The sequence below is a fragment of the Arabidopsis thaliana genome, chromosome 2 (assembly GCF_000001735.4).
Source record: "Arabidopsis thaliana chromosome 2, partial sequence".
In the NCBI taxonomy this organism is placed as follows: Eukaryota; Viridiplantae; Streptophyta; class Magnoliopsida; order Brassicales; family Brassicaceae; genus Arabidopsis; species Arabidopsis thaliana.
Window position 1 is genome coordinate 15,242,320 of NC_003071.7, and position 21,848 is coordinate 15,264,167.

Consider the following 21,848-nt stretch of genomic DNA (forward strand, 5'->3'; position numbering starts at 1 on the left):
AGCAATCTCCTTTAAGAAGGTTGAAGCAAAAGCAAAAGCCCAAAAAAAGAAAGAAAGAAAACAGACTGAAAGCAGATAAATAGAGTTTAAGTGTTTGGAGCAGAGAAACCGAAACGAACAAACAAGAACATGAACAGTACCAACTCAGGAGCTACAACTTCGACTAAAAGCAAGATACCAATGGAGGAGAACCAAGAAGAAGAGATATGGCGAAACTTTCAAGCCCGAGAAGAAGAGATCGAGAGAAAGAAGATGGCGGTTAAGGACAAGATTCAACAGCGACTTGGGTTTGCAGAGGAAGCCACAAGAAGCTTGACACAGACATTGGAAGTAAGTCGAACAAGCTATTAACACCAATACAAAACATACTTTTCAAAACAAGCTATTATCACCAATGCAAACCATACTCTTTAAAAATGCGTATGAAAGCTACTCGGCTTCCTATGAAAACTTATATATCTGTATTAAGCAACACCAACATTGTCTCAAAGGGGCTAGAGATCATGGGAGATCCAATGAGGAAGGAAGTGGGGATGGTAAGAAAGAAAATCGAGATGGCAAATCGAGAAATCAAATCTTTGTCTCAGAGCTGCCAGAAGAAGGTTTCATATAATCAGTCTTTATTAACAATCCTGCTTCTTTTTACCTCTACAACTCTTTTATATCCATCAATACTCACACCAGATGATAAATAAATGACAGGAGAGGGAATACAAAGAGATACATGAGGCTTTCGACGAAAAGAACAAAGAGAAAGCACACCTTGTTTCAATCTTAATGGAGGTAAATCAATTGTAGCCTATCCCAGCTCTGATTCTCTAAGACTTTTAGCTTTTTGTATAGCTGTGATGCTGATCGCAATCTCGGTGATCTTCTTGGCAGCTACTAGCTGAAAGTGAAAGAGTAAGGGTGAAGAAGCTGGAAGAGATCAACAAGACTATTGGGTCCTTGCGATAATCAATTCTACCTTTTACATGGGAACTGTTTGAGGTTTTGGATCATTTATGGATTAAAGTTCCTCTACTGAAGTGTGAGAAAAGGTGTAAAAGAATGTAATGGAAAAACGATTTGCCTCAGGGATTTAAGAAATTCATACCTAAAGATATTTTTGTTCCTCGTGAGTTTTGTGGCGACTCCTCAATCAGATTACAAGAGTTTTGTATTCTTCCAGCAACTTCGAGATGTCATTAATCCGCAACTGAGAATATCAATGGACTTAGACATGTCAGAGTGCATGTGCAAATCATAAAAACGATGTGTGTGTTAAGATGCATAAAAGTTTTAGACGGAAAAATAAGGAAGAGATAAGAGTAATGCATATCGTCAATGCTGTTATGCATCACAGTGGTAACATCTATTTCTTTTGGGCCAGTGTATTGGGTATTCTGAGTGCATGTGCTCAAATCAACTTAAAAATAGATTATTTAGACAGCCACATAATTCAAGGTAAAATCCGTACAAGGGTCCTTACGATGATGCAACACATAGATTAACTGGTTACAAATGTTCAAGAGAGGTAATAACAGGAGGAAATCATGCAGTATTACCTCGGAAGAACTTTTGATATGATAAAACGTAAAGGTCTTCGTTCCAGGGAGGCCAAAATCAGCAGATGTTAAGCTGCTCTGTGTACTGAGACACTCGCCACAACGATGAAAACAAACATGTGTGAAGGAAAGGAAGAAGCAAATGTAAAACTTCATAACATGTAATAGCTTTTAGAAGACGTAGAAAACAAAACTTTTACAACCTTAAGAAAAGAATCAGTTTCGATAGTTTTGAAAGAAAGAACTCACGTGAAAATTCGTGTAACAAGTCGCTGATAATCTCGAAGTAAGGAACCAAGCTCTTTTAGTTGTAAAGTTCTCGGAGTGGACTGTTTCCAATGCTGACGAAGTGCTTGAGCGGCCATCTTTCCATTGGGAAGCATTTTAGTACAGGATAGCACAATCATACATACTGAAATAGAGAAGGGAAAGATCACCTGAATCATAGAGGCCCGTTCATCAACTACATCTCCCTCAATTAATCTTGTTCCTAATTCAACAAACTCTTGATCTTCTGACTCCTCGGGAATTTGAAGGCGCAACCCTGATGAAACAGATATTCCCATTTTCTGTTGCAAGTCAACAATACTGAATCCATCTTGTCCCCTTTCCTGCCGTGACCAAACTCTCAACTGTTTAAACAAGTTCAAAAGCTATTTTGACTGCATTGGCAAGAAACACATAAGATGATATGTAGGATCTCCAATCACCTTGTCCAACTCTCTCTCTGACTCTTTAATTTCAGGAGGGTTTACAACTTGAGGCACAGAAGACCTCTTGGCTATCGGATCATCTGAGAAAAGCAAAAAAGAATGGGGTGAGGTTGTGGTGAAAGTGGAAACGTTTTGAGTTAGGTCTCTATCTAGAGTTCCACATAAATTTATTTCTTTAAACACAGTTACACAAATAAGAAATTTTCAGACGGCTAAACAGTTCACAAAAATACAATCAGATGCGTAAATTTCATAACTTTGAATACAAACTAGAGAAAGAAAATGAGCGTGCTAGAAATTGAAGAGTAGCTAATTGCCTACAATATATGACCAACAGGATGATTAGTTTATCTGGAGACACTAAAAAATATTAACATATAAAATATATCCAAAGATAATAATGATGATGTGTGTACACACAATGATAAGTTAGTTGGTAAGTTTTTTGAGGTAAAGCATTAGTACAATTAAGAATGAAATACCTTCGGGAACTAACCACCAGAGATCACCGAAGGTCAATTTTCCATCAAAACCACCAATTAAAAGATGACGAGCTCCAATACAAGTCATGGTATGGTAAGCTCGAGGAGGAGGAGGCTCATTGCCTATTGGTAAGCGCTTCCACTGAGCAGTTACTGGAATGTGAAGACAAAAATTTAGCAGAAACATTAACAAAGAATTGAAAAAAGCACAGCGAGAAAAATGATAAATTACATCACAGTTAATCATTTCATTAGTTGTAAAAAAATTCTTGATCCTAGAACAATCTCATGAGAAGAGTGAGCAAAAACCTACCTCTGTCCAAAATTATAGTATCATTATAGTAAACATCATAACGACTCAGCCATCCACCAGTTCCATGTCCCCCAAATAACAGAAGCTGCATAAACAAATTCAATGATGTGAGTGATGTAGGTCGCATCAACCCATCCATACTCGAAAGCAAAAACATATGAATAGCATCTTGATTACAGAAATAACACGGAGCAAACAAAAGCTGAACACACATACATAATGTCCTCCAGATGTAACTGTATGACCACATCGAGATGATGGTGCTTGTCCAGGAAGCTTGAGTTGGGTCCATCCAGGTGTTTCACGCTCTTTCTTCCACAATAAAGGTAAACCACAATATGATCAATAAACAGAAAAGTAGACAAATTAAGAGGTAACCTACTAGATTCAATACATTTTTAAGAAATTAAGGATGAACCTTCATCTATCAGACCCTTCAAAGCCCACAAATCACCCATGATTGGGCCACCACCTCCTGCCAAAGATAACCATATCACACAATATATTCAGTTTTGTTGTTATTGACTCAAGCCAAACAAACTGTGATCATGACCTAATCCTTAGGACTGGACGAGAGTTTTAACAATACATATATCATCAATACACCCATTCAGGAAACTTCATTAAAAATGAAGTTGGTAATTGTCAGCGATGGGAACATCAAACACATCGACATCCTAAACACTGTTTGATGAATGAAAAGGCGGAATAGCAAAGTAACATTTGACATTGACTTTTATATCTATCAGGAGTCTGCTCTTGAGCAATCACACTTATTAGTTCCAGTGTTCAGTAAAATAAAGGGAAAAAAAACTTGAGTAACAATATTTTCTATGTACTGAATATACCAAACACCTAAACATATTTAAGGAATGAATCAAGGTGAATTCAGAAGCCAGCAGCAAGAATTTTCAAAGTTTTGGTGTAGCCTACCTCGGCCACCGAAAACAAGTAATCGTTTCTCCACCATTGTGGCCGTATGACCACATCTAGGAGGTGGCAATGACCCTGAAACCGATAGCTCCAGCCATTCAAGGGACACTAATGGATACCAAGAGAGTAAGCATTATCAGCAAATAAAAACCGTTTATTGCAGAACTAAAACTAGAATAGAGAAATGAAGTTTTACTTGTGTCCATAACATAAACATCTGACAGCCACTTTTTACCGTCCCAGCCGCCGCACCTGCCAACGATCTAGGTTTAGTAATGCAGGCAGGCAAGCTTAAACTTAAACCTAAGAAGATGATTACGTCTAAAGTTTGATACATACAACACAATTTTTTGGCTCCCAATAGCAGCAGCGGCAGCAAAATCACGAGGTGTAGGTAAGTCGCCGAAGCTAGTCAATTCAGACCACTGCCATATATCTGCAGCAAATGTTAGCATCTGTCATGAATAGAGATATCATAGAAGTGCCAAAGCAGAGTATTAATAAATCCAAGGCAGGTCTCACACGACATTGTTAAAACTTACATACGTACCTGTATCTAGAACCCAGAAGTCACCCAACCTGAAATTGATTAATAGAAACAAGCTAGTAAAGACCGGTGAAAATAGAATGTAAAGCCGCTATAACTAAATAATATACCAGTGCATACCTCTTGCCACCAGAACGTCCACCAAAGATGAACATATGACAATCGATTGTAATAGCAACATGAAACGCACGAGGTGTAGGACCCACTTGTCCTTCAGACTCGCTGCCAGTACATTCTGGCTCAAACCAGAGTTTGTTTTCTAGTCGACAGTGTAAAAAACAAACAATCATAAGACAACCAGTTTTCACATATGATCAACGACGAAGACCAGAAAGAAACCATTTCTACAGATACTCAAGATATCCATCTAATTCATCTTCAAGTATATCGCAATTAAAACAATTATATGATAAAGGTATCAGAGGATGATGATGATGATACCAATATCATAAACAATTATATCGCTGAGGAATTTCTTATCGACGAGACCACCGAACACCACCACCATGGATTTTCCGACATTGACAGCTGTATGTCCACTGATACACAAACACCAAAAAAATCAGCTGAATTCAAAAATCGAGAGCTAAGGACAATAGAATTATACCTCCGAGCTTGCGGAGGAGTTCCACTGAAATCGGAAGAAGAAGCTTGAACCCAGTGATGCATTTTAAGCCGATGATGACGAAATCTCACGGATCACCACCGTTTGGTTTCGCTTCAAGTAGACTTGTTCTTCCCGCAGAGTCAATTTTGCAGATCGAAAGAACTAGACTTGAGCTAGTGCTATTAATACCGGTTTAGTTGAGATGGACTGGTTTGATCCGGTTATTAAAAATTGGGAATCCAGATTACTTGGGTTTAAAAAGCAGAAAGAAGTTTGAGTTTTTTGATTCACCGATTGCAGAAAACAATGGCACTGAGCTCACTCGTTGAATTCGTGATTCTCGTCGTGAAGAACCCATGTTATCAACAAGACGACGCATCTTCTTCGATTCAAGAGATTTCGATCTCAGCTTCTGAAATTGCTTCCTGGGATATGTCAGAGATACTCTCTTACGGAAGTGTAAAAGTTCGAGCTCATCGAACTAGGCAAGTTTCATTCCCAATCGCGATTTCAAGTTTTGTTTAGAAAAAGTGTATTGATTCTTGTTTTTTCGTTATCTATGCAGGCTTATTCAGGAATCCTCGTATTTCCATGGCCTTCTAAGCGGAAGCTTCAGGTATGTTGTGTCTCTGCTTAGTATATATTGTTTCCATTTTGTGTTGTGTGTATAAATTTATTGAAATTGGATTTGTAACAGTGAATCAGGCCTTGATCATATCTCTGTTGAATGGAACCTAGAGAGTTTCTTGAATCTTCTCATGTGTTTGTATGGTTACGATATAGAGATTACATCCAGTAGTTTCTTACCTCTATTTGAGGTTAGCTTTTTGTATCAATCCTCTGATATCTTTTGTCTTTTTCTCTTGTTACTTGCTAATTATCGAATTCTGAATGGCGAATATAGTCTGCACTCTACTTTGGGGTGGAGAAGCTTCTCTCTATATGCAAAAACTGGCTTTCAGTGTTGGCATCATCGAATGACAACGCATTACCGAAAGTAGAATTATCTGACCTTATTCAGATTTGGAGTTTTGGTCTCGAGCATGGTTAGAATCTGGCGAGAAATCTCTTATTAGTTGTTAGATTAGCTAATTTTTCTAAGTAATGATTCATTTGGTGATAACTTACAGCTGGAGAATTTGTGCCAGATCTCTGTGTGGCCTATCTTGCAAAGAATTTCGTATGTACCACTCACTCTTCTCATATATCCTTCCTAGTAGCTCTTGGGTGTGCTCGTGTACTCCACTCAATGATATGTAGGATGTATGATAGAAAATTATGACCTTATGTTTGATAGATCTAACTTCCTCCAATTTGGTAGTCTTGGTAGCTAATAACGGATCCTTTTGTCCTCTGTAGATGTTGGTGAAATCTGATAAGTATTTTGGAAATGTTCCATATGAGTTGTTGATGTGGTGCGTTAAACATCCTCACCTGACTGTACACAGGTAAGTTTGTACCTATTGTGTATCTTATCAGTGCAAACATACCTAAGATTCTCACCTTTGACTAAACTCTGACAGTGAGATGGACCTTGTTGATGGACTTCTTATTTGGCTTGATGCCGGTGGAAGATTGTCTGACTTACCAGAGAGTAGTCAAGATAACACAATCAACTTGATGGAACAGGTAACGTTTAGAAGGTCTGCACCTATGCATAGATGAATTTTTCTAAGAAATTTAGGACAAAACTGGACTATAGATGTTTAGCTTTATGGAACAGTAGTTCTTACTTTAGGATTATTTTTTATTTCTGGGAAATTATATTGCAGGTCCGTTTTAGTCTTTTGCCGCTGTGGTTTATTGCAGGTAATGTCATGACAGATGTGTGTGAAATATTGATTATATAGCAGAAGGTCGTTTAGTTTAGTTTGTTCCCATATCTCAGGAAGAAGCAAGTCTCATGGTTTCTCAAAGTTTGCTGATCAAAGCATTGAATTGGTGACTAAACTAATGAAAATGCCATCCACATGCTTGGTCGATAGTCTAACCGATGGCCCTCCAACTGATGTTAGAGTTCGGCTGACTGAATACAGTGAGGTATCTATTCTTAAATGAATTTTCTTCCTGGATTTGAGCTAACTAGTTGTATCAGGAGTTGTATTTCAAGTTTTGATACAATTTCTACTAGTATCTGTGTTGGATATCTTATAAATCTCACTTATGTACTGGGTTATAATGATTTTTTTTGTTCTTTTCTAAAGTAGTATTACATTCACAAACTTTTTCATTACGACGACATATAAATCCATGTCTGTCCTACATTTCATATATTTAGACAGTGGATGTCTTTGATTCATTTTGATAAATAGGTGAGTCCTTGAAAGCTATATGTCGCCCTGTCTAATTATGCTCCTTTGTTCCCTCAATCAGATATTGGATCTCTCAGGATGTCCACAGTTAAATGAAGCCAGCCTGCTACTGTCAATACTGCCTAACTCGTATTTCGCAAACCTCAGGTGGAGGAAGAGTTTGGAAAGTTTCCTAAAGAACCCTGATGACGATGAAAGACATCAAGAACAAATATCTCACAGAACTTTACCAATTTTGTCTTTTGAATCGGTGAAAGAGATTGATATTTCCAAGTGTCAGAGGCTTGATTATAAAGTTGTGATCAAGTGCTTCTCTAAGTCATTCCCATCATTAAGAAAACTAAGAGCTGCTTATCTCTTAAACATCAAGGTGTCTACCCTGCTTGAACTTCTCCTGAATTTTCGCGAGCTCACTGAAGTTGATTTAACAGTTGATGTCTCTCCTATAATACCGGTTCAAGCATCTGTGTTTTACTCTGGCCAAGGTCATTGTTTGCTATCGAGTATCACAAGATTAACGCTGGAGGGTAGAAGTGACATATGTGGTTAGTCTTTTTGTTTGTTTTTTGGCTACTTTCTTATACTCCCAATTATTTGATATACCGTATCAATCAGCAAAGTCCAAATATGTTCTACTTTCACAATCCAAATCCCAGCTATTTTTCTTGTTGCCGCTAATAAACTAAAAGGTAGCTAAACTGTATATTTTCGTAGCTGATACCTCAATTTTGCATTGCAACAGATATGGAACTACGGAGCATCTCTAGAGTATGTGAGTCGTTATGTTACCTGAACATAAAAGGGTGTGCACTACTCTCAGATGCATGTATAGCATCTGTTATACAGAGGTGTAAAAAATTATGCTCTCTCATAGTTTGCTATACCTCTTTCTCGGAAAATTCGATTTTGGCACTATGCGCTACTATATCTATGACCAATGAGCATATGGATATAAATTCAGTAGCATCCAATCTTCAAACTCTGCACATGAGTAAATGCGAGGGTGGGTATTTTTTTTTCCATTTCAGTCTCAATGTAAAAGATTATGGGTTCTCACATAAATTTAGTGTTACATTTGCAGGAATTAGTGAGACGTCGCTTCTTAACTTGATAACTCATTCACAGAAAATGAAAAGTCTTTGCTTAAGGGATACAAAAGTTTCAGACAGTGTGCTATGTGAATTCCCCGGCTCTACCTTGGAAGCACTTGATATTTCAAATACCACGGTCAGTCATTCATTCGTTAGTTATAGTATTATATATCTTACTTCCACAGGACATAGCCACATTCATGTGATGCTCTGATTCAGTAGTCCATAGTAATTTAGCCCCACTAATGCTTGGAGATTTTTACAGATATCTTGGATGGCTCTTGCTCGTGTAATTAGCAGAAATCCTAATCTAAAAACCCTCAAAGCCAGGGGATGTAAAAATCTACTCCAATTAGAAGTTGACGGCAGAACTGACAATTTCTCTCCGTTGGTTTCTGGTCAAGAGGTGTTTAAATGTTTAAGCAAGGGGAGTGGATTGGAGGAGCTTGAGATTGGTTGGGGGTTTTCTTATTTCTCTTTTGAGTCTTTGAGACCTGCAGCTTCGTTCCTACGAGTTATAAGTGTGGGTTTGGGTGCTTCCTTAGGTGAAGATGTTTTAAAGCTTCTACCTTCAACTTGTCCTTTGCTAGAGTCTATCGTCCTCCATTTTCAGGTTGTTCTGGTTCTTTAAATTTCAAAGAGTGTTATTAGAGGACAGGGAGTCTCCGATCTTGAACTAATTTTTGGTATACCAGGAAATATCTGATTCTGCCTTGACAAGTGTCCTGACATCGTTGAAGCACCTGCAAGAGTTAGCTTTGTCCTATTGCTTCGGTGAAATATCCCTTCAAAGTTTCAAGTTCTCTATGCCGAACCTGAGAAAACTAAGGCTTGAGAGGGTAACTCGTTGGATGACCAATGATGATTTACTTGTTCTCACACAAAGCTGTCCGAACTTGACCGAGCTTTCATTAGTAGGATGTTTACACTTAACTTCAGGTACAATCTTTATTTTACTGGGGAACCAAATCATCTAGCCTCGTAATCCTGTGCTATTTCTTAATTTTGTTCACCTCTTGTTTTGATTGTTATCTCTCAGATTGTCAACCTATCATCTCAGCTGGATGGCCAGGAATGATTTCTCTTCATCTAGAGGTTTGTTATTAAGCTTATTTGTAATGTTCTAGTAATCCGCAAGATTTTTTTTTCATTTTAAGGTATAATGATCTACCAACCTGAAACTTTTAGAAGAACAGTAACTCGCTTTTATAACTACTTTAACCATATTTGGGTGATAGGAATGTGGAAGTATAACAGAGAATGGTGTCGCTTCTCTCTATGGTTGCATTGCTCTTGAAGACCTTTTTCTTCGCCACAACGTGAGTTCTCTTTTATATATCCATTTTTTTAGTGCTATGTCACATCGCTCTCAGCTAGAACTAAAAACTCTTTGATGTGTCAAGCTTTATCAATGGTTTCCATGTTCCTGTTTTCTTTTTCTTTGTTAAGGGCTCTGGAATACAGAAAAGCTTCCTTCTTGATGCTACTTTGAAGGTAAAATTTCGAGCACTCTCCATGCGTATTTTTCCGTTAAGAGATTTTTTTGCTTAATTCATCTCAACAATGAGCAGTTTCCGATGCTCCGGCTGGTATCTCTGGACATGTGTGATGCAAAGGAAGGCGGTTTTGATGTCCCAGAGGTAAGTAATACCTGAAAAGACCATATGAAAGTCATTCTTTGTAGCTTTAGCTCGAAACAGTATTCACATGGCAAGACTAAGACACTTTTGGTAATAATAAAGAAAGTTTCATTGATATTTCTTTTGAGTGACAGGAGAAAGAAGAAGGTCGTAGTCTAAGCATAGTCAAGATCAGTAGATGCAAGTCTGATAGATGCTCGCTGGGAAGACGTGCGGCTCCAATGCATAGAGAGACGCTGGTTATGTTATGGAATGGCCAAACCCTCACTAAAACACTGCTCAAACAAAGACTTTAATCACCAACACTCTAGACTTTATGTTTAGCCGAAAGATTTTTGTTTCGAAATTTAAAATTGAAGTTTGGTCGGTGTAGTTGTAGATTAAATTGTATGCAACTTTACTTGACCATCCTGTATAGAATGTTGTTGACCAAACAAACTAGAGAAATTCATTTTCAAGTACATTCGGCAAAACTTACATAACGAAAACTTATTGCATCATGCTCCCATTTTGAGAAGTAGATGATAAGCGATTAAATTGAAATGCTGATTATAAATCACTAAAGAAATTGTTCACTTAAAATGTTTAGTTTTAGGCTAATAAACGATCCGGGGGTTGACTATTAAGATTTTGTGCTGATTTTCATAAGATGTTTCATAATTAAAAATAAAATTGAGGTTCCTGTAAAGGACACACATTCATTATCCGTTGAAAGTCAACTTAGCAGTTGTTATCAAGCCGTGTTTTTATTTAAATATAATTAAAAAGTCGTTTTTCAAGCTTTTTTAAAGAGATTGGTCTTTGAAAAAAAATCTTGTAAGAAAGCTGTACTCATTATACATTAGAATGTGATTTTAGCAATTAAGGTTTTGGGAAAAGAAAAGAAAACCCGTAATAGTCACGTCCCTACTAACTTTAGTAATTAAAGCAACAAACCAATAAAGTAATTAAGGTTTAGTTCAATTTTATATAGGTGGCCGTTGGGGACAGATCAATTTCGTACGTGGACAGCTTTTCACAGGGACATCTCTCGTTTAGTAAACGATCCACTTAAAATTGTCTTGTACACATACTAAAAAATAAAAACGCTGATATTTTTCAGCACAATGACCGTTTTTTTTTTTTAATTATAAATTGGTAAGCCGTTTACATGTGCTTAATTATGATTGAAGTTCTAAAGTAAAATTTTAAAAAAAAATCTGAAGTCGAAAGGCTTGAACCCTACTTTTCTGTATATAAACAGATGATTCCGCTATATATTACATTTTGAAAGTTGCAGTCCTCCGGAATATGGTTCTGCTTATATGGAACTTGTTTTTGCTTACTTGCATGTCCTTATTCTTTAATGGAGAACGTGAGATTCAAACCCCAAAAATACTGGTTTAGTGATCCACAAGATGGAATTGGCTCTTGGCGGCTTATATATTATATATTGTGGGATTTTTTCAGAACTTTTGGTTTTGATGGAAATTCGAGTATACGACCCAAAAAATTTGTTATTTACAGCAGCAGATAATTTATGTAAAAGAAGATAAAAAAAGTTAGAGTTGGAGAAATTATCAATAACTAATAAAACTTCAAAAAAAACTCTAGCGTTCCAAGAACGTGAGCCATGCATATCGCATCTGTTTATATGATTGGGACCCTATACATATATATATTTGTAACGTGCTACGTGAGTTTTTGACAGGTCAAATATGATGAATGACACTGTTTTAACGGGTAATAAAAAAAATGTCATGCAACCGTCCATGTATATAAAAATCATAAACTAATAACGCTCTATTCATTTTTTTAGGGAAAGGAAAGAATAAATATAAGAAAACACAATTCGTCATAGGTGACGCCATACATTACGTGTGCATGTGTTGTTTTAAATTAAACTAGATATAATATTTTGTCATTATTTGGATTAAATTATAACTGGTAATGTCAAAAGTTTAGGTTCTGAATTATCCAAAGCTTATTCGATGAGTTAAGCGCTTAGCACAAATACGATAAATAGAGAGAACTTAAACAAAAATAAAAGAAACAACAAAACCTCTCACCAATTTGTTGAGCACATGGATGTTCTCCTGCAAATTTTTACCTATTAAAATTTTAAAATAATTAAACATTTTGGGAACTCTCTAAATCTTAAAAAAAGATCGTATTTGATTATTAAGGTATTATTAATTAATGATTGTGGTTATGATGATGCCACACACCATTCATTATCGTATTAATGGAATGCATAGGGAATAGCTAAATTGATGACTGTTGTCATGTGATGAAAATCCCTTACTTCGTGGGTTGCGATATCTCTTCCGTTTATTTCTGACCGTCCGATATTCTCATTCAAACATGTGTAGCTCTACTCACGTTCATTGATTATCTCACAATCATCTATATGGTACTATATATAGATCGCCCTATGAATGATTTTTACTCAAAATAGTCTTTAGAATTTATTTCTGTTAAAAATAGCCTTCAAATTTTCAACTACCAGCTTCTATTAAAGCACCATATACTTATAAGTGAATTATATTATGCATATGTATTTCTACTGTTAGAGTGTGCCCATGTTAACATAAATCTCATTTTGTATGTTATATGAAATTCAAACTTCAATAGCAAAAGAGTAAGAGACGTTCCAAATTGTACGCAAAGATAAAAAAAAAACAAAAGTAAGTTCAACATTATCGAATAATAATATGGATACCCTTCAAAGTTTGGAATCTTCAAAGATATGCTTTGTCTCAGTTTAGTGCTTTGTATTTGAAAGCAGATTATAGCATCTGTATATATTATTTCTGATCGCATAGTTTCCTAGGGGTGTCCAGTGTCCAATGTACTGGAAAAAGGTATCGTTGCCAAAATTTGATACAGAATTAGGAATATTTTAAATCGAAACCGTAACTAATTTTTGGAACCTAGTTTAGAATTAGAAGAGGATTTATATTTTCGTATTGCAAAGGGTAAAAAGAATTAAACTCATATAAGAATTGAACTTTCCTAATCGAAGTCAGTGCAGCCTTTAAACTCAGAAGTTCAACGTGCGATATTTGCAAGCCTGACACCTCAAACTTATTCACACTGAGAATGCATGGTCGACCATCTGAGGTCATGTTTTGTCATTGTTCGGCTAACGAAAGCACTATCAAACAAACAACAATTTGTAAAGAGAACCAGAACTAACCAAAAATATCAAACGTAATGCTGTTAAAAGACAAAACAAAAAAATTCGATTGCATTTGGTGTCCAATTAAGATGAAACTTGAGAGTACCTTCCCGATGAATTTAGCTCTATCTATGCATCGTAGTTTATACTGTTAAAATGAAATTGTGGTAGTTTCATGTATTTGTTAAAGTGGAAATAACCCTATTAAAAATGCCCAACAATATTACATGTCGTCATGCGCAAAGACTTTAATCTTTTTTTTTCAACTGAATTTTCTAAATTTCCCTTAAAAAATATTTTAGTTTTCCCCCCCATTTTATTATGATATTTATGACACAAGCAATTACATCACTACGAATAGACACGAGAGACACGTTCAATCCGTAATATTAGTATATTACTTTGTTTAAATTAGACACACTACCTACAATATCAACAAAATTAAACTAATCAAATCATCACAGAATTTGTAAAATTGTAACTCAACGAGATAATGCTATAAGAATCCACCGTTTGCGGCAAAATCACTAATTTTTTTTTTTTTTTTTAATTGAAATTGAAAGCATAACTTCGTTGGAAGAAATTATGCGATGGAATTTAATTATTTTTTACAATTCACACACATTCCAAATCCTCAATTTGAATTTTAAAACGACAGAAAACAAAAATTAATAGGCAACAATTTTGATTTAGTACAAAATAATTCCGTTGGAGGAATTTCAGTTGATACTTAAGTAAAAGATCATGCATGTGTTAGATTTTAATGCAATTTTATTAAAAAAGCACCTTGAAAACTTTTAATAGTATGGACGACTTACCATTTACTTACGATTATGAACATAGCAAACAGTTAGACGGATTATGTTGAATGTTGATCGTCTGATCACCATACAATGTAGATTTCTTACACCTAATAACACGACTGTACTATGTAGCAATAAACGTCTGAACAGTAGGTGACAATCCATCAACTCATTTGGACATCCATTATCAAAACTAAATATATGTAAAGCAGACTAAATATTGGACTAACTAATTTTACTAAAATATTCACCTAAACTAATTACACTGAAAGCTAGGAAATACATCTTAATTATATATATATATACGTCTATATTTATTTTGTTTATAAAATAACTATGATATGTTACAAACAATATAATATAAATAAGATATACTAATTCATCAGAAATTCAATGTTATTCTTCATAGTAATTTATTAAAATAAATTCATAAGAAGTTATCTGATACAAATATGTAACACGCACATATATCACATCAATTCAACATTTTATCTTTCCTATATATAGTATTGAATTTTATTTGATATTTTCTATCTAATTGAGATCGATTTAAATATAGAACTAAATTTTTTCAGTATATTTTATCGAAATGATGTAAAATAAATCATATTTACCATTTACGTCTGAACAGTAGGTGGCAATCCATCAACTCATTTAGACATCAATAGTCAAAAACAAATATCTGTAAAACAGACTAAATGTTGGACTAACTAATTTTACTAAAAAAAATTATATGATACAAATAACTAACAAACACATATATCAATTCAACATTTCATTTTTGCTATAGATAGTAATTAATTTTATTTGGGATTTTATAACTAATTGAAATCGATATATATATAGCTAGTAATTCTTTTTAAGTATTTTCTATCGGAAAATAATATAAAATACTATTTAAATCATATTTAACAGTTGTTAGTCTTACTAGACAAAAGAAAACAGACAAAAAAAAAAATTGTATTATAAATAAAAAAAATATTGTCACTCGAAGCCTTTAAACTCGCCTCTTCTCTCTTCTCTCTCACTCCAGAGTTTCTCTCTCCCCTTTAAATGGTCGCCGGAAACTAAATCGTCTCGAACATTCATTAGTAAAACCGGACGACTCAGCGGCGATGTTAGGACGAGATGAAGATCTGGTCCGAACAATGAGCGGGAGAGGAAGTTTAGGCTCCACAAGTCACCGGAGTTTAGCCGGAGCTGCTTCAAAAAGCTTCAGAGATGTGTTTGCTCCCCCAACGGACGACGTGTTTGGTCGGAGCGATAGACGAGAAGAAGATGACGTGGAGCTCCGATGGGCGGCGCTTGAGAGATTACCGACTTACGATCGGTTAAGAAAAGGTATGTTGCCGCAAACGATGGTCAACGGTAAGATTGGACTTGAAGATGTTGACGTCACGAATCTTGCTCCTAAGGAGAAGAAACATCTTATGGAAATGATTCTGAAATTCGTTGAAGAAGATAACGAAAAGTTTCTTCGGCGATTGAGAGAAAGAACTGACAGGTCAGATTTTCAGACAAAACCAAAAACAAGAACAACAACTCTTTTTTTTTATTACAACTTTTGTCTCGTCTGACAAATTTTTTTTTTTTTTTTTGAAACAGAGTGGGAATCGAAGTTCCGAAAATTGAAGTAAGGTATGAGAATCTTTCAGTGGAAGGAGATGTTCGTAGTGCAAGCAGAGCTCTTCCTACTCTCTTCAACGTCACTTTGAATACAATCGAGGTTCAGTTTTTTTTTTTTTTTATTGGATTAACTTTGTCTTGTTCAATGTTGTTGAGAAGATCTAAAAAAGATAAAACCTAACTTTACCGCTTTTTGTGTCTTGGCATAAATTTTTAACCTTTTTGGGATTTAGTCTTGTCGGGTCCAAATTAGATATCTTTAAAATGTCAAACTTTATGTGTGAATGTCAAAATTGCATGTAACTGTTGATCTCTTTAATTTACTTAAGATTCTTGTGGTTCTTTGTAAAACAGAGTATTCTTGGATTATTCCACCTGCTTCCATCTAAGAAGAGGAAGATTGAGATTCTTAAAGATATAAGTGGCATTATCAAACCATCAAGGATGACTTTATTACTTGGTCCACCTAGTTCAGGGAAAACAACTTTGTTACAAGCTTTAGCTGGGAAGCTTGATGACACTCTCCAGGTTTGTTTTGTTGTCTATCATATTTATATTATTTATATGTATGTAAGCTCTTGGTTGAGTTAACATTTTCCGGGGTCTGTGACAGATGTCTGGGAGGATAACTTACTGCGGTCATGAGTTTCGTGAGTTTGTTCCTCAGAAGACTTGTGCTTACATTAGTCAGCATGACCTTCACTTTGGAGAAATGACTGTGCGAGAGTCATTGGACTTTTCGGGACGATGTTTAGGTGTTGGGACTCGGTACCAGCTTTTGACTGAGCTCTCAAGGAGGGAGAGAGAAGCTGGAATTAAGCCTGACCCTGAGATTGATGCATTTATGAAATCCATTGCTATATCTGGCCAAGAAACTAGTTTGGTTACAGACTATGTACTTAAGGTACATCTTTTTTGCATGCTTCTGTCTTATTCTAACAAACAATTTTTGACCTTATCCTTGGTTTAATGCCACTTGACAGTTACTTGGTCTGGACATTTGTGCTGACACACTTGTTGGAGATGTGATGAGACGAGGTATTTCTGGTGGACAGCGGAAACGTCTAACAACAGGTACAACTTATGTTCCCTTTGATATTCCCATGGTTCCTTCAGTGAATATGTGTTCTTAAACTTGTATGTCTCTTGTTTAAAATGAGCAGGAGAGATGTTGGTTGGACCAGCAACAGCTCTTTTCATGGATGAAATATCAACAGGGTTAGACAGTTCCACAACATTCCAAATTTGCAAGTTCATGAGGCAACTAGTTCATATCGCGGATGTCACAATGGTCATTTCGCTTCTACAACCTGCGCCAGAGACATTTGAGCTTTTCGACGACATTATCCTACTCTCAGAGGGCCAAATTGTCTACCAGGGGTCACGAGACAACGTTCTTGAGTTCTTTGAGTACATGGGTTTCAAATGTCCTGAAAGGAAAGGTATTGCAGATTTTCTGCAAGAAGTTACGTCTAAGAAGGACCAAGAACAGTATTGGAACAGGAGAGAACATCCTTACAGCTATGTATCAGTGCATGACTTCTCAAGCGGCTTCAATTCTTTTCACGCAGGGCAACAACTTGCTTCAGAATTCAGGGTTCCTTATGACAAAGCAAAAACTCATCCTGCAGCACTAGTGACACAAAAGTATGGTATATCAAACAAGGATCTATTCAAGGCATGCTTTGATAGAGAATGGCTTCTTATGAAACGTAACTCCTTTGTGTACGTGTTCAAGACCGTCCAGATAACCATCATGTCTTTGATTGCCATGACGGTTTATTTTCGGACAGAAATGCATGTCGGCACTGTGCAAGATGGTCAAAAGTTTTATGGTGCTCTCTTTTTCAGCTTGATCAATCTAATGTTTAATGGAATGGCTGAACTAGCCTTCACAGTGATGAGGCTTCCGGTTTTCTTCAAGCAGAGGGACTTCTTGTTCTATCCTCCATGGGCTTTCGCATTACCCGGTTTTCTTCTCAAGATTCCGTTATCTCTTATTGAATCAGTTATATGGATCGCTCTTACATACTACACTATTGGTTTTGCTCCTTCTGCTGCCAGGTACATTTGCTCATGAAAATCACTAAGGAACTTGTTTTTTTTGCTTCTATTGTCATTCCCTTGAACTAACCAAACTTGTTCCATTAGGTTCTTCCGGCAGTTGCTAGCATACTTCTGTGTGAATCAGATGGCACTTTCTTTATTTAGATTCCTTGGAGCCCTTGGAAGAACAGAAGTCATCGCCAACTCTGGCGGGACATTAGCATTGCTAGTCGTATTTGTTCTTGGAGGCTTTATTATTTCTAAAGGTAAGCAGATAATCCCTTTTGATATCGTGTTCAGCTTCTTTCTCTATGGGATTATTAAGTGAAACATATATTATGTCTTGTTTCGCAGATGACATCCCGTCGTGGCTGACTTGGTGCTATTATACATCACCTATGATGTATGGACAGACTGCATTAGTTATAAATGAATTTTTGGATGAGCGATGGGGCAGCGTAAGATTTCTCATCTAGACCTCATCTGGTTGACTTCTCTTTTCAAATTGTGATATAAATTCTGTTATGTTACATGATGCAGCCAAACAATGATACACGCATCAACGCGAAAACAGTTGGAGAAGTCTTGCTGAAGAGCAGAGGCTTCTTTACAGAACCATATTGGTTTTGGATCTGTATTGGGGCGCTACTTGGGTTTACTGTGTTGTTCAACTTCTGTTACATAATAGCCTTGATGTATTTGAACCGTAAGTGCTCTCATTTTGAACTTTCTGACTATTCAGAACAAGAATCATTTTTAGTTGACAAGATCTTGAAATTTTTTCTTGTAGCTCTTGGTAACTCCAAAGCTACTACAGTTGTGGAAGAAGGTAAAGACAAACACAAAGGGAGTCACAGTGGAACAGGAGGTGAAATCTTTTACCTCTTCAATTCTGCAGCCTTTTCACTTTGGTTATTCTGACTCTACTAAAAAAGTTGCAGGTTCTGTAGTGGAACTCACTAGTACTTCAAGTCATGGACCAAAGAAAGGAATGGTTTTACCTTTCCAACCACTTTCTCTAGCATTCAACAATGTGAACTACTACGTGGATATGCCTGCAGTAAGCAACTGCGTCTCATACTTGTTCTCGTTGTATCGCTTTACAAATGCACCTTTAGTTGTATTCATTGTTTCCTTTAAATTCTGCAGGAAATGAAGGCTCAAGGAGTTGAAGGAGATCGACTTCAGTTACTAAGAGACGTTGGTGGAGCTTTCAGGCCTGGCGTATTGACAGCATTGGTCGGTGTTAGTGGTGCGGGTAAGACTACCTTAATGGATGTCTTGGCCGGTAGGAAAACAGGAGGCTATGTAGAAGGGAGTATTAACATATCTGGTTACCCAAAGAACCAAGCAACATTTGCTAGAGTCAGTGGTTACTGTGAGCAAAATGATATCCATTCTCCACATGTTACCGTTTATGAATCCCTTATCTATTCAGCATGGCTTCGTCTTTCCGCCGATATAGATACCAAAACACGAGAGGTAAGTATTACTATACATAACGTTTCATTTGTTTTTCATAATCACTCGCATGATTTTATAATCTGGTAACCTTTTTTTGCATGTAGATGTTTGTGGAGGAAGTGATGGAGTTGGTGGAGCTTAAACCTCTTAGAAACTCTATAGTTGGTCTTCCTGGTGTAGATGGTCTTTCAACAGAACAGAGGAAGAGGCTTACTATAGCAGTTGAATTGGTAGCTAATCCATCAATAATCTTCATGGACGAGCCAACATCTGGTCTTGATGCAAGAGCTGCTGCCATTGTTATGCGTACTGTTAGGAATACTGTTGATACAGGAAGAACTGTTGTTTGTACAATTCACCAACCTAGCATCGACATTTTCGAATCCTTCGATGAGGTTTGCTTCCGAAATTTTTTCCACTTTTAAGTCCCTGAACCAGGATAAAGTTAATCAATCATCTTTGGTTTAATGCAGTTGCTGTTGATGAAACGAGGAGGACAAGTTATATATGCTGGAACACTAGGACATCACTCACAAAAACTCGTTGAATACTTTGAGGTGAATCATTGGTTTTGCTTTTCCTCTCTCTTGGTCATATGAATATGGAACTATATCTAGAACTTTTCTTGCAGGCTATTGAAGGGGTTCCAAAGATCAAGGACGGATACAATCCTGCGACGTGGATGCTTGACGTCACTACTCCTTCAATGGAGTCACAAATGAGCGTGGACTTTGCTCAAATATTCGTTAACTCCTCTGTTAATCGGTATGTGTTTTAAGAAAAATGCTACTACTAATGCAGAGTTGTTACACTGTGTTTCTAATATGAACTTGATGTTTTACTCAGGAGAAATCAGGAACTCATCAAAGAGCTGAGTACTCCACCACCGGGATCGAATGATCTCTACTTCCGAACCAAGTACGCGCAACCATTTTCTACTCAAACCAAAGCTTGCTTCTGGAAAATGTATTGGTCAAACTGGAGATATCCTCAGTACAATGCCATTCGGTTTCTCATGACAGTAGTCATTGGTGTCTTGTTTGGTCTACTTTTCTGGCAAACAGGAACTAAAATGTAAGGCATCTTCTTTTCTCTATTCCATAAGTAAACTATCATCTTATCAAAATGTGACGTATTCATCCAAAAACACCAAAACAGAGAGAAAGAGCAAGACCTGAATAATTTCTTTGGAGCCATGTATGCTGCTGTATTGTTCCTCGGTGCCACCAACGCTGCAACAGTTCAACCCGCAGTTGCTATTGAGCGAACGGTTTTCTACCGCGAAAAAGCCGCTGGAATGTACTCCGCCATTCCCTATGCAATTTCTCAGGTACTTAACCATTCTAATAATTTTGCCTCAACTTTTATATGCTACTTTTCCTAAGATATGGTTATCTAAAAATGATGCAGGTAGCAGTAGAAATCATGTACAACACTATACAAACCGGAGTTTACACACTTATCCTTTACTCGATGATCGGATACGACTGGACTGTGGTCAAATTCTTCTGGTTCTACTACTACATGTTAACATGCTTCGTCTACTTCACCCTATACGGTATGATGCTTGTCGCCTTGACACCAAACTATCAAATAGCTGGAATCTGCTTGTCCTTCTTCCTCAGTTTCTGGAATCTTTTCTCCGGTTTCCTCATCCCTAGACCGGTAAATAAACTAAGCAACTTCCATTTGAATTAATAATATAAAAAAAAAGTGTTTTAAGAGCTAGACTAAACTTTTAACTTTTGATGCAGCAAATACCAATATGGTGGAGATGGTACTATTGGGCATCACCTGTGGCTTGGACATTGTATGGAATCATCACATCTCAAGTAGGAGACAGGGATTCGATTGTGCACATCACTGGTGTTGGAGATATGAGTCTTAAAACGTTGCTCAAAAATGGATTCGGGTTCGATTATGACTTCTTACCAGTTGTAGCCGTTGTCCACATCGCCTGGATCTTGATCTTTCTCTTTGCCTTTGCTTATGGTATCAAGTTCCTCAACTTCCAAAGAAGGTGAAGAAAACTTTTATTAGAATAGATTTCAAAAATCTTTATAGATTAGTGTTTGAATGAATTCATGTAAATTTTCTTTGTCTTACCTAATTATTTATTTATTGTCGTTTGGTAATAATAAATAACAGTTCATGTTTACAATATGATATTTTCCTTATTCATACTTGGTATATGCTTTATTCTCTAGTGATTCTCATTACAAAGATATTTGTGCAAGTTTGGACTCGTCCCAAATCAAGAAAAATGTTGTAGTCAAAATGCTTTTCAGTTACGAGTCTGAAACCTGACAACACAAAATTATAAATTGTTTTTATTTATTTTTTCCTAATCAAAACGATTTTTTCCTAATATAAAATTTGATATTTTGAGGGGTAAAAGAAGCAATAATTGAGAATATTGAGATACTAAAATTGTGACGAGACGCTTGATGGGTTCCACTTAAATATCTGATATGATTACACGTGGCAGACTATGCTCCGTCCCTAATGAGCTTCGTGTGATTTTGATTAATTTTGTTAACTTTTATTTTTGTCGTCTAGTTTTT

The 21,848-nt window shown here is 36.4% G+C and overlaps 4 protein-coding genes and 1 long non-coding RNA gene across 12 annotated transcripts; 3 read left to right on the forward strand and 2 right to left on the reverse strand.

Moving 5' to 3' along the window:
* Window positions 1-3: 3 nt before the first annotated feature.
* Window positions 4-1,173, forward strand: AT2G36355 (RAB6-interacting golgin (DUF662); the record flags this gene model as incomplete). Of its 4 annotated transcripts, none has more annotated exons than NM_001036415.3 (4): window positions 4-330; window positions 492-602; window positions 703-783; window positions 883-1,112. In NM_001036415.3, exons 1-4 carry the CDS (start codon window positions 130-132, stop codon window positions 955-957), a joined length of 468 nt encoding a protein of 155 aa, NP_001031492.1. In that variant the 5' UTR covers window positions 4-129. The 4 variants fall into 4 exon arrangements, with proteins under 4 accessions (NP_001031492.1, NP_001324432.1, NP_001154555.1 ...); NM_001161083.1 differs by having other exon boundaries at window positions 284-330; window positions 499-602; window positions 883-1,054; NM_001124980.1 differs by having other exon boundaries at window positions 285-602; window positions 883-1,173.
* AT2G36360 (Galactose oxidase/kelch repeat superfamily protein) lies at window positions 585-5,376 on the reverse strand (the record flags this gene model as incomplete). 5 transcript variants are annotated; one of them, NM_179932.3, is made up of 17 exons in its annotated part: window positions 5,143-5,376; window positions 4,977-5,074; window positions 4,656-4,794; window positions 4,539-4,567; window positions 4,328-4,424; window positions 4,185-4,240; window positions 3,989-4,096; window positions 3,474-3,530; window positions 3,272-3,363; window positions 3,056-3,140; window positions 2,743-2,895; window positions 2,258-2,340; window positions 1,985-2,158; window positions 1,797-1,912; window positions 1,548-1,632; window positions 1,097-1,198; window positions 585-889 (listed from the first exon to the last, which is right to left on the reverse strand). In NM_179932.3, the coding sequence occupies exons 1-16, from the start codon at window positions 5,202-5,204 to the stop codon at window positions 1,142-1,144; spliced, it is 1,491 nt and encodes a 496-aa protein (NP_850263.1). In that variant the 5' UTR covers window positions 5,205-5,376. The 5 variants fall into 5 exon arrangements, with proteins under 5 accessions (NP_850263.1, NP_001031493.1, NP_001189691.1 ...); NM_001036416.1 differs by having other exon boundaries at window positions 968-1,198; window positions 5,143-5,296; NM_001202762.2 differs by lacking the exon at window positions 585-889 and having other exon boundaries at window positions 1,094-1,198; window positions 1,985-2,179.
* Window positions 5,377-5,448: 72 nt separating this feature from the next.
* Window positions 5,449-10,661, forward strand: AT2G36370 (ubiquitin-protein ligase; the record flags this gene model as incomplete). Its single annotated transcript, NM_129194.4, has 19 exons — window positions 5,449-5,627; window positions 5,708-5,758; window positions 5,840-5,960; window positions 6,047-6,188; window positions 6,273-6,322; window positions 6,502-6,590; window positions 6,666-6,771; window positions 6,915-6,951; window positions 7,031-7,182; window positions 7,516-7,999; window positions 8,197-8,457; window positions 8,536-8,681; window positions 8,811-9,158; window positions 9,241-9,484; window positions 9,585-9,640; window positions 9,784-9,864; window positions 9,995-10,039; window positions 10,117-10,185; window positions 10,320-10,661. 19 exons carry the CDS (start codon window positions 5,449-5,451, stop codon window positions 10,479-10,481), a joined length of 2,823 nt encoding a protein of 940 aa, NP_565845.3. The 3' UTR covers window positions 10,482-10,661.
* Window positions 10,662-11,384: 723 nt separating this feature from the next.
* Window positions 11,385-11,618, reverse strand: AT2G08790. Its single transcript, NR_140409.1, has one exon. It is a non-coding gene; the product is annotated as an other RNA (long non-coding RNA).
* A 3,480-nt stretch (window positions 11,619-15,098) lies between these two features.
* ABCG34 (pleiotropic drug resistance 6) lies at window positions 15,099-21,489 on the forward strand. The gene is made up of 19 exons (NM_129195.6): window positions 15,099-15,652; window positions 15,754-15,874; window positions 16,129-16,302; window positions 16,388-16,678; window positions 16,758-16,848; window positions 16,938-17,838; window positions 17,926-18,086; window positions 18,175-18,278; window positions 18,361-18,526; window positions 18,611-18,688; window positions 18,762-18,880; window positions 18,970-19,302; window positions 19,389-19,679; window positions 19,758-19,841; window positions 19,916-20,049; window positions 20,131-20,358; window positions 20,443-20,614; window positions 20,695-20,949; window positions 21,039-21,489. Exons 1-19 carry the CDS (start codon window positions 15,264-15,266, stop codon window positions 21,306-21,308), a joined length of 4,362 nt encoding a protein of 1,453 aa, NP_181179.2. The 5' UTR covers window positions 15,099-15,263; the 3' UTR covers window positions 21,309-21,489.
* The last annotated feature ends 359 nt before the right edge of the window (window positions 21,490-21,848 follow it).